Here is a 12,782-nt window from a genome sequence, read left to right as displayed (position 1 = left end):
AGATCAATGTTTTGATAACCCCACAGAGCAATGAAGTGAGATTATACCATTTTCATTCATAGTATGAATGATAAGAGATCATGACATTTCTAAAAAATAAATCTAGGTCTACTCGTTCTAAGCACACGGTCTAGCAACATCTTCAAGAAGTGGAGACGACTCAACCTTTGAAATCAGCTCTCAATTCCCAACACCTCCGAATCAAATAATTTATTATTTTTGCCTTCGGCTCCCAGCCCAAGTTTTGTATGAGTGTGTGTTTTTACCTGTGTATACAGAGGCTCGTAGATGTCCACTCCATTGTCTTTGCTCTGTTCGATCTGTCTATTTCCCCGTTTCCAGATAAAGCGTGCAGGAGGATTGGAGTTCACCGTACAGCGTAAAAACACTGTTTTCTCCTGATAGTAGTTCCCTCGTACATCACCCACAGTCTGGTGCACTGTGAGCACGGGCTTATCCAGATCTGAAACACACACATTGAAAAAAGAGAATTAACTTAAGATTGGGAAAATGCAATCTTTTTAATGGAGACTTCTTAAAGAGCTAAATGGTCTTTGAACCCTAATTTTTTCTTTACTTCACCTTCACTTCATTAACCTCGTTCGACCCCGCATCCACATGCATGGACATTGTATTTTGGCTTCGCTAAATGCAATCCATAATTTAATTGAATTTAAACTGACTGATCTCAGTTCAGGAGACTCTGTGCTGTCAGCAAAAGCTTAAACTTTCAACACATGACTCATGTGACCAAACAACAAGACGTCGATTACAGCAGAGTTTGCGTTTAGCTGAAACGGCAACAAAACTACATCTGGTAAGAAACCAAATTAAGTTGAAACCTGTTTGAGTCAAAAGATTAGAGTCTCTAGTTTTATACGAAATGCCATTTTTGAAATTTGAGTGATTAATCGTGAAACGGTACACAATGACCACATATGTGGACTGTATGCTCAGCTTCATTTAAAATATCTTATATTCACTGTGCATTGTCACAATGAGAATTAATGGACGCATCCAAAAACTGGAAAATTTTGTTTTTAGAGGCTTTATAAGGAGTTAAGATGAAAATAAGGTGCATTTCAAACTGTTCTGAGACCAGTGCAAACAAACAGCACACTGGAGGTTAAGTAATTCACTAAATAGGGAGCAAGGGAGCATCCTATAGCTTTCTATTTAAAGTTCAGTTTCAGGCTGCAGATGGTGTTTGGACCACTCAACATGTTTGGCAGACATGGGACAATGGTAATCAATACATAGATTCAGAATTTATAATGCTAAATTTTATTTTAACATGGTTGGCAGTGATTGGATGATGCTGACCAATACTTTGTATCAGAATGATTTATGCTAATTTCTGATGTAATGTCTGTAATGTCCTAAAAACATGAATAACCAACTCCTGGAAACATAATAAACAATTTGTAAAAAAAAAAAAAAAAAAAAAAAGAATTCTATAGCTTGGTATTATTTAAACATTTCACAACTTAGTCCCGCTGTCCACATATGTGGACATACATTTTTAGTAAAACTATTTGGTTTGGTTTGAATTTATTTATTTATGCTGCATGTTTCTACCAGTTACAAATCAAAAAGTGGAATAGAAAATGCACACAGCAGTCACGCTCAAGTCTCAGGATGTTAAAATGGATCTTGGACCAAAATCCTTGGTCTGGATTTGGGCATCAAGGTTTTGGTTGAGGTCTAGTTTTGTTCCGGATCTGTATCTTAGGAAGTCTGGTATTAGTCTAAGTCTGTATGAATATGTAGCAAATACTTTACATTCAAACACTCAAAATAAAAACACAGCTCACACATGAAGTGAATGAATAGTGGTGCAGATGGAAGAGGGGAGGGGGGGGTTACACTGTTTAACTCAATCTGACCCCTGACCTCTCCCTGCTCAGGGAGTCCCAAATCCACTTTGATTTCCTATTCCCTACTGCTTTTGAAATCTGTCTAATAGACTGCCTGGACATGCAGTGGAAGAGAGAGAGATAGAGAGAGAGCACATTTGAATAACTTCATTTTTAGCTTCTGAAAGATGTGTAAGCATCAGTTGTTGTACACAAGGCCTGTGTACATTCAGCTGCAATAAGAAACCAAAAAATGAAAACATCATATCTGAGAGACTGACTGAGAAATGTGCTGATCCGGATGGAATTCCCTGCTATTTCCACAGAGATTAATCCAGTGAGCGCACTAACCCACATCACAATGACCATGTCAAATTATCACTCAATTCTATTAGATGATGACCACAGGCCAGAGAAGAATATAATGAATGACATACTGACCCAACCCAATTTACCAATGAGCGGAACCATTGATTTTCTGTGCTGTAATCTACCCTGTGTGTGTGTGTGTGTGTTTTATGAATGTCAGTGTAAGTATATGGACTGTGTATGTACTGTATTAGGGCTGCACGATTATGACAAAAATAATAATTGTCGATTATTACCCTTGATATTGTAATTGTGATGAATTGTGATTAATTGAATTGACATTAAAATACTTATTTGTGGTGGATCAACTGCATGCCATATTCTTTATGTTGGCTACACATCCAAAGCAAGCTGAGAACTGTGTTCCTAAATGACTTTATTGCTGTTTTATACATCAGTAAACCAAGACTAGTTGACTAAATGGTCAACTTTATATTGGTCCTTTCAGAAGCATAAAAAAACAATGCTGTTATTCGAATTTTGAATACATCATACACAGAAGCGAACAATAGACATGTTTCTGATTGGTGAAAATGATCAACCACTGCAAAAACATAAGTTAAATAGAAAATTAAATAGAAAATTTGGACGCAATATGAGTAGACCTTCACGGACTACTAAAATTTACACTTTTCATGATTAGATAATTGTGGCAGCTGCAACTGTAATCTCGATTATTTATTCAGTTAATTGTATTGCCCTATACTAAATGCTTCTCAAAGCTCCACATGTAATTGTAATATACCCCTGCAGGACTGTGCAATAAATTGAATATTCAAAATATATTCACAATGATTTTGCTGCCGACAGAATATTAAGGAACAATGTGAAAATCTTAATGATTTAATGTGCTTTTAATTTTCCTGAAGAGTTTGTAATTAGACTAATTTGACTAAATGAGTATGAGAGTGTTAATACAGATGTTGAGACAGATAGCATCTTTAATTCAAACTAAAGTAGCAGGGTCGGATTGGGAGACAAAACTTTACCGGGAATTTCAGGATTCTTGCGGCCCACTGAACATAGGCTTCACCATAGATATCTAATATATCTGTTATTATTAGGTTAGTAGTATTTATTATTATTGATTTATACACCGATCAGCCACAACATTAAAACCACCTGCCTAATATTGTGTAGGCCCCCCTCGTGCCGCCAAAACAGCACCAACCCTCATCTCAGAATAGCATTCTGAGATGATATTCTTCTCACCACAATTGTACAGAGCGGTTATCTGAGTTACCGTAGACTTTGTTAGTTCAAACCAGTCTGGCCATTCTCTGTTGACCTCTCTCATGAACAAGGCGTTTCCATCCACAGAACTGCTGCTCACTGGATGTTTTTTGCTTTTGGGACCATTCTGAGTAAATTCTAGAGACTGTTGTGCGTGAAAATCCCAGGAGATCAGTAGTTACAGAAATACTCAAACCAGCCCATCTGGCACCAACAATCATGCCACACTCCAAATCACTGAGATAAAAAGTTTTCCCCATTCTGATGGTTGATCATTAACTGAAGCTTCTGACCCATATCTGCATGATTTTATGCACTGCAATGCTGCCACATGATTGGCTGATTAGATAATCGCATGGATGATTGTTGGTACCAGATGGGCTGGTTTGAGTATTTCTGTAACTGCTGATCTCCTGGGATTTTCACGCTCAACAGTCTCTAGAATTTACTCCGAATGGTGCCAAAAAAAAAAAAAAAACATCCAATGAGGGGCAGTTCTGAGGACAGAAATGCCTTGTTGATGAGAGAGGTCAACAGAGAATGGCCAGACTAGTTCGAACTGACAAAGTCTACAGTCACTCAAAATCAAAATCAAATCACTTTATTGTTACTCAACCATATACACAAGTGCAACAGTGGGTGAAAGTCTTGGGTGCAGTTCCGAGCAACATAGTAGTCATGACAGTGATGAGACATATACCACTCTACAATAAACATTAGATTTACACAACACAATTTACAAAACTAATATACACATAATTACTCAACACAATATACAAATAAAAATATACAATGTACAGTATACAATACACAATATAGAATACACAGTATACAATAAAGATAATATATATAAATGTGCAGTAAGGTTGTATAGTATTGTATTGACATTCAGGCTGTCGGTTGATACACATTTGCCAGTGTGTTGTTAAGAGAAATATAATTATGACAGTCTAGTGTGAGATTAATAAAGTGCAGTGCTGATATATGTTGATCATGAGCGATCAAGAGTTCAAAAGTCTGATTGCTTGGGGGAAGATAAAGTTGGCTGGTGTTGGTCCTGATGTTGCGATACCGCCTGCCTGATGGTAGCTGTGAGAGCAGACCATGGCTCGGGTGGCTGGAGTCTATGATGATCCTCCGAGCTTTTTTCACACACCGCCTGGTATATATGTCCTGACGGGAGGGAAGCTCACCTCCGATGATGTGTCTGGCAGTTCGCACCACCCTTTGCAGGGCTTTGCGGTTGAGGGCGTTGCTGTTGCCGTACCAGGCAGTGATGCAGCCAGTCAGGATGTTCTCTACAGTGCTGGTGTAGAACCGTGTGAGGATGAAGTGGTACATTCCAAACTCCCTCAGCCGTCTCAGGAAGAAGAGGCACTGGTGAGCCTTCTTCACAATGGCCTCTGTGTGGACAGACCATGTGAGTTCCTCAGTGATGTGGACACCAAGGCACTTGAAGCTGCTGACCCTCTCCACCAGTGCTCCATTTTAGGTGATGGGGCTGTGTTCTCTGTCTTTTCTCCTGAAGTCTACCACAAGCTCCTTGGTCTTACTGACGTTGAGGGAGAGGTTGTGCTCCTGACACCACCATTTCAGAGTGTGCACGTCCTCTCTGTAGGCTGTTACATCATTGTCAGCGATCAGACCTACCACCGTCGTATCATCAGCAAACTTGATAATGGCATTGGAGCTATGTGTTGCCACACAGTCATGTGTGTACAGGGAATACAGGAGTAGGCTGAGAACACAGTCCTGCGGGTCTCCAGTGTTGAGGGTCAGTGGTGAGGAGATGTTACTACCCATTCTGACCACCTGGCGTCTGCCTGACAGGAAGTCCAGGATCCAGCTGCACAGCGAGCTGTTTAAGAGTTTTGTGTCAAGCTTGGAGGTCACTATGAATGCTGAGCTGTAGTCTACAAACAGCATTCTCACATATGTGTTCCTTTTTTCCAAGTGGGAAAGAGCAGTGTGTATTGTGACTGTAATGGCATCATCAGTGGAGTGGTTGCTTCTGTAAGCAAACTGTAGTGGGTCCAGTGAAGCAGACAGCAGATGTTAGGGCAACAGGACGCCAGTCATTTAGACAAGTTATCTTTGACTGTTTTGGTATGGGCACAATGGTGGATGTCTTAAAGCATGTAGGAACCACAGACAGGGAGAGGGAGAGATTGAAAATGTCCATTAAAACACCCGCTAGTTGATCCGCGCACGTTCTGAGAGCGTGGCCCGGAATGCCGTCTGGACCCACAGCTTTGCTAATATTCACCTGTTTGAGAGATCGTGTTACATCCACTACAGAGACAGTAACTGAACTAACCTCTGCTGTGTCGGGCATGGGAGTTCTCTCCGTGGAGGAGATGTTGTTTTCCTCAAAACAAGCGTAAAATGTGTTTAGCTCATCCGGAAGAGAGGCAGTGGTGTTCACAGCGGAGTGATTAGTTGTTTTGAAGTCTGTGATCATGTTAATTCCCTGCCACATATTTCTCGCGTCAGTGAACTGTGCTTCCACTTTGTTTTTGTATTGTTGTTTGGCTGCTTAGATTTTTTTGTGGAGAGAATAACTGGCATGTTTATACTCCTCAGTGTTCCCGGAATTAAAAACGGAGGTCTGCGCATTAAGTGCTGCACGGACGTCGCTATTAATCCACGGTTTCTGGTTCGGGTAGATCCGTATTGTTTTGATCGGCACTACATCATCTATGCACTTCCTGATGAAACACGTTACGGTATCAGATAACCAGTCTGTACAACTGTGGTGAGAAGAATATCATCTCAGAATGCTATTCTGAGATGCGGGTTGGCGCTGTTTTGGTGGCACGAGGGGGACTTACACAATATTAGGCAGGTGGTTTTAATGTTGTGGCTGACTGGTGTATATGGGTGTTGCCCATAAATAGATCGACTGATGTAATTGATGATGCAATGAAATTGTGATAACACATGACACGCAACCTCATTTAGGGTGCATTCCATTCAGAAGTGATCATCCCTATGCCCTATTCCCTTCGAAGACTTTACCATCCACTGTGAGAGCATTAGAGGACTAAAAACTTAGGGTCATTCAGAACTCACTTTTTAGGTCATTTTAATTGGAAATAAATATATAATGTTTAAACCGATCTTACAGCTTGACAATTATGATTGTTCTCCCTTCAAAGTGCCCTTCGGAAGGGGGTTACATTCCATTTGAAATGCCGTGCTTATCTTTATGCAGCTGATGGTAAATAGGCTAATAGCAATAACGAAAATGTGTTTAATTATTTAGGTAACCAAAAACTGAATATTCTAAATAAACTTTTTTCACACATTTTTATGGATAAGATAAACTTCCTTAAATTCAGTAAAAGTCAGTAAATTATTTCCCACATCTTCTGATATTGAGGAGCGATGACACAATGCAGTTTCAAATCCAATACATAATAAGATTACACAACTAATGCCATGACGGGCATGCAAAAAAATTAAATAAATAAATAAAACCCTTCTTCTTAACTTTGAGTAAAAGTTGTAGGAGAACAATGTAATCCAGTTTATCAAGTCTGCTTTTTTAGGAACTTCAGTGCAAACCTCCTCTCACATCTCACATATGCAATGCCAGCGTAATGAATTTAGAACTTGTAGGCAAGCCCAATTGTGCAGTTTTGCATCCGTCTGCACTGTTTTTCAGTTGTTTTCCTGTGTAAACATGGGCTAAAGTAAACGGACATCTTTAACTGTTGTGAAGTGTCTCGCTGTTGTTCAACTTCTCGTGCAGGTGCCCCGTGTTTTTAGCCACTGTGACATGTAATAATTGTTTTTTAAATGGTTAAAAATGCATCTCGAGACACCTGTGTTCTGTTCTGGTCATTGCGCAGCATCTAGCTTTTTTGTTGCGAAAAGGCGTGTTGGATGTGTACGGCCCCTCTTTCTTCTCTCCTCTTTGATTTGACGACAAAGATGGGCGCATGAAACATTCATGAATTAAGCATTATGGTGTTAATTTTTTTATTTTAAAATTAAATATATTGTATATATGCAATTTTTTATATTTTAAATGAGATTTATTCTTTATATTTTCACTTTCTAAATCATATATATATATATATATATACATATATATATGTACTGTATATAATATTATGTGCATCAGCCTGCTAGAGGCCCACCGGCCCACTGGCCCGCCAGCCCAGCGGTAAAAGTCCCGAACCTCCAATGGCCAATCTGACACTGTAATTCAAACTGTCCAATCAATGAACCGATTCAAATCTCTGATTCAGTGATTAATTTGCATCATCACTGAAAAAAAAAAAATTAATAGCAAGGCCTTTTTCATATATTAAAATGTTTTAGTAAAATATATGTATATGTAGGTAAATATTGCCATTTATTACTATGCATTGTTATATTGGTGCATATAAATGAAAATTATTAAACAATATTTCCTTGTGTTGATTTACAGTAAACAAACAGTGTGGAAAACATGCCTCCATTATTTTAAACTGTCTGTTTTACTTCTTGCATTAAACATTTAGAATCAAATTGGTTTTAATAAACAGTGGCTGTTTAGTTAAAATGAGGGTTCCTCTGTTTGGAAAAAAAAAAAAAAAAAAAAAATCAACCTTCTATGCTGTTTCAATGCAATTACATAAATGCCAAGATATACACTGAATATCGAATATTACTGCAAGGATTGCAGGACTATTTGCGTAATGTGTAGGAACACAAAAAGAAAGAAAGAAAGAAAGAAAGACATTTTTACGTATTATAAATAGTCATGAAAAACTAAATTATGATGGCAAAAACTTTATTAACATTATAAATGGCCCTCAGGGGAAAATATTTAATAAAGAATGTATGATATGACCCCCTTTAAATGGTCAGATTTGTTACTAAATTCTCTGAAGTAAATAATAAAGTAGAGCCTAAGGCGGTAGACAACTGATAATACAAGAGTATTTGACAGCTGACATCCTACAAGGGTAGCTCTAGAGTTTCCAAAGGTCAAAGGTCAATGTGCAATATGTCCACAAGTCAATTCTTTCTTAATATAACTTGTTGCACGATTACTACTCTTTTAAGAAAGGCATTTAAGTAGCTAATGAGACCAAAGGTGTGGTAAACTCGACAATGCTGGCTTTATACATGGTTTGGCATAAAACTGTGTTTCATGGTGGTTATAAACAAATATAATACACACAAAATCCAACATTTATACACAAGATTGCCTAGAAGTTCAAAAGTCTCCACTACACAGAGGAACATTTTATTGTTAAGAGGTTTAATGATGTCTGCTTGGAAGAAATAAAACACAATTATGACGATTTTTGACTGACAGTAAAACAACTGTGCTATAAAATTAATGTGGATGGCATAACTCTGATAATTTGGTCTTGGAAAAATTTTATGAGAAAGATTCAGTTCTAGGTTCAATACAAGTTAAGCTCAATCAAAAAATTTTGGCATAATGTTGATTACCACAGAAAATTATTTTGACTCATCCCTTGTGTATTGAAAAAATAGAAAAAACTGCGGTTACAGTAAGGCACTTACAATGGAAGTGAATGGGGCCAATCCATAAACGTTAAAATACACGCTGTTTTAAAAGCAGAGGTGGGTAGTAACGTGCTACATTTACTCCATTACATTTACTTGAGTAACTTTTTGGAGAAAATGTACTTTTAAGAGTAGGTTTAATGACAGGTACTTTTTACTCTTTCTCAAGTGAAATTCGAATGACAAAATGTACTCTTCTTTACAATGGGGGACGTTACTGTCGTTACATTACTGGTTTTAATTTAACAAGTGTTAATAAATGCGTAATTTACAAAGAGATTTTTGAATGGGACTTTTACGACACTGGAACTTTACAGCGGCTCTCTATCACTCAAATCGAGTTCATCACTGCAGCAGCAGGAAATGCCAAAACACTCCACACAGTGAAATGAGGAGTTACATTTATGCGATACCTTCATTCAACACCAAAACATGTGGAAATTTCAGCATACAGAATTACGGATTCAACTTAAGAAAACATGTTGCGGTAATTTGCGGTGATAATGATGGCGCAGGCTTGTTTGCTGTGGTAATTGTCCGTTTCAGCGTGATTCTGTAACTACCGGCTCTACTGACCTCAGTTTTTAATTATACATTTTCGTATATCAGTGCTGCAATACATAGTGCATATAAATCCATTTTAGACACTGTCTACACCGCCACGCTGTTTACGTCTAGTGTAGACAGAGCATTATTTTGCTCTGCTGATTGTGTGCTTGATTGATGCAGCACATGGAGCATACAGTCATATACATTATAAAGCATGCATGCGGTGCATTTTCTTAAGGACAACTGAGAACAAACTGAAATAACCACTTTTCACTGTACAAAACTAATCTAAATTCTTTTGTCAGTGTATACTGTAAACCACGGAATATACTGAACTATAATATAATATAATATAATATAATAATTGAGCCTGAGAGACATTGTTTAATTGTTTTTTCTGTAATAATTAGTAGGAATGTTTCCAAACTTTAATTCTAAATTTCAGACCCTATCTGTCAAGCATCCTAAAAGTAATAGTTCACCCATAAATGAATATTCTGTCATCATTTAGGCTTACTCTTGTTGTTCCAAACTTGTGTGACTTTAACCTCATTCACACTGGGCTCTGATCCCGGGATATTAGTGGGATGAATGCCGGGGAGCCTTCTGTGTGAATGCAAGCCGGTGCCGGAATGCCTGAAAATTTTATCCTGGGATCAGACCCTAGTAACATTGCCGGGATCAATCCAGGGACGTGTCTGTGTGAACAAAAGCAGAGCCGATACCGTGGAGGGTGTGTTGTAGTGGTGATGTATTTATCATGCGAAGAAGAAAGTTTGTGAGCAGAATATAAATATTAGTTAAATAAAAATAAAAATATAAATAAAAAAACATTAAAAAAAAAAACAATTGGCTACATTTACAGCTTCACCAACCAGATGTGATGAAAGTAATTTATTTTTCATTCAGAGTGCAGCGCACCAAATGTCGGAACTTTATTTCCCCCCTCATATATGGTGCGGTTGAAGTCGAAATACTTTGGGTATTTAAAAATAATAATGATGGTTACCCAGTTTGTAAAATGACATGAATAAAAGTGCCGTCTCATGCAGGGAACACTCCAAACCTGAAGTAGGGGAGAGCTGTGGCTTTGTTGTGTATTCATTGTCAAGTGTTAAAATCACTGCTTTATTATGCATGACAAAGTTAATAAATGACTTTTATTGACATTATTTTTTTAGTTTATCTTCTATTTATTTTAATGAGATCAGATACAGTTGTTAGAGGGGGATTTTACACAGTAATATGGTCATGTTACAATGTGCCCCACACCTGTTACAACATGCCCCGTAGGCATTTCATCCTTTATTTCACTTTCCTTTTTTCCAGGTAGACGGCGAAAAAAGTACAAGTTGCATTCATAAAACAAGGCTGCATATTTGTACCAGACATGTGTAAAATCAATGCGAAAAAAGAAAAATACATTGAACCCCAAGTGTATTTACACAAAATTAAGAAAACCAAAAAGTGTTAGTTTGTACCCCGCTCTCCTCTACAACCTCAGTGAACATCATTCCACAGAATTTGCGAAGATGAATGCCGGCGAAGAGAAAATATGATAGATAGGCTACTGACCCCTTACATAAGAAACACAGCCAGATACACTTTTACCAGTTTTGAAATGACTCAATATAGCTTTTTTCAATATATGTGTGTGAATGTGAGCACAGATTATGGGAAAGCTCTTGCAGCGTGAATGAACAAATTTGGCAGTCCCAGAACAGTTGCCGGAACGAATTTTCCCGGGATTAATACCGAGATCTCTTTTGTCTGTTCTGGAACCAGGGGTGGAGCCAGGAGTTTTTCACAGGGGTGGCCAGGCAGGGTCCAGCATTGGCCACCCCCTAGCTCTGCCCCTGTCTGGAACCCAAGGTAGAATGTTAGGGACTGACATCCTCAGTCACCATTCACTTTCAAAAATAAGAAACAAAAAGAAGTGAAAGGTGACTGAGGCTAACATTCTCTCTAACATCTCCTTAATTGTGTTCTTTGTGTTCAAGTCATATAGATTTAGAACATGAGGTTTAATAAATTAATTCATTTTCATCATTTGAACTATCACTGTAACAGATGGTATAAAGGATGACATAGGCACATGATCCTTGTCGCTGTCCTTTTCTGCATATCGCTGCACCATTCGGCATATTGCGGCGCCATTTTGTGGCCCGTTCTGCATAACGCAGCGGCTCATTTCAGCTTAGTCCCAGTTCTCCCGATGGCCAGTCCGCCCCTGATCGGCCCCAAAGTGCGTCGGCCCACCGGGAAAATGCCCGGTATGCCAGATTGAGAGTTTTATCCAATATTACAACTTCATTGGCATGAACAGAGAACAGCGATTTTATCACACTAAAATAATTTTAACACATTCATTTTATTTATTTATTTTTATAAATGAGGGATGAGTCAAAATATTTTTTTGTGGTCGTTTGAGCTAAACTTGTAGTGAGCCCGGAACATTCCTTTAACCCTTGTGTTGTGTTAGTTTGTGCTAACACCTTTTGTGTTCCAAGCACTGATATATTTATATATATATATATATATATATATAACTGGATCGCTGACACAACAGTAAACTGCCAGCAGGAGATGAAGCCACCGGAATAGTCCCGGTAGCCACCTTGGTGTGCCCAAACTGTCATAGAGCCTCAATGACTGACAGCTGATAACGCTGCCATTTCACCATCTCCGACCTCTGGATAGGGCAGCTGCATTTCGCCCTCTAGTGAAATCATGATTAATGATTAATTTGCTCATTATGGATTATGTTTGTTATGAGGGAGACGATATAAGAGATTGCAGTGTCAAAGCATTCACCTGTCCTGGTGCGCAGCTTATCAGTGCAGCACAACGATCATCAAGGGACGTGGCAAAACTCTCAACAAGTTGTAATGTAAGTAGGAAAAGCTGTAATATCTGCTTGTTATAGGGTGACAACACTTTCAGACCGGTATTTCTAAATTGCCTAAATACCCAGGATTTGCCTGTTTTCCCACTGAGGTGTTCTATGTAGTCATACTTAGATACATGTCATACATTATGTGTGCATTTGCAATTTAAACCTAGCGTATCAGTATAACAATCTTTGCTTCACTTTTCTCTCTCATTCTCTGCGTGCCAGCTGCGCGTGTGTGATAGAGAGAGGGAGAGAGAATGCACACTCATTTACCGTATGTGAAGCAAGTAACTCTGAATTAACAATTTGATGTTGTAAATAAATATCTCTGAAAATGTACTTAGAATCTT

General features: G+C 38.3%; 1 protein-coding gene across 1 annotated transcript in view; it reads right to left on the bottom strand.

Annotated features, from left to right (window-relative positions):
• LOC127411924 (MAM domain-containing glycosylphosphatidylinositol anchor protein 1-like) overlaps nt 1-12,782 on the bottom strand; it is a 288,415-nt gene that overhangs the window by 144,210 nt on the left and 131,423 nt on the right. The window contains exon 5 of the mRNA XM_051647835.1: nt 267-463. Coding sequence (XP_051503795.1) covers nt 267-463 — 197 coding nt within the window. The remainder of the gene's footprint in view (nt 1-266; nt 464-12,782) is intronic.

The sequence above is a fragment of the Myxocyprinus asiaticus genome, chromosome 21, assembly GCF_019703515.2.
Source record: "Myxocyprinus asiaticus isolate MX2 ecotype Aquarium Trade chromosome 21, UBuf_Myxa_2, whole genome shotgun sequence".
Classification (NCBI taxonomy): domain Eukaryota; kingdom Metazoa; phylum Chordata; class Actinopteri; order Cypriniformes; family Catostomidae; genus Myxocyprinus; species Myxocyprinus asiaticus.
Note: the sequence above shows the minus strand (reverse complement) of the source record. Positions and strands in the feature narration are given on the sequence as shown.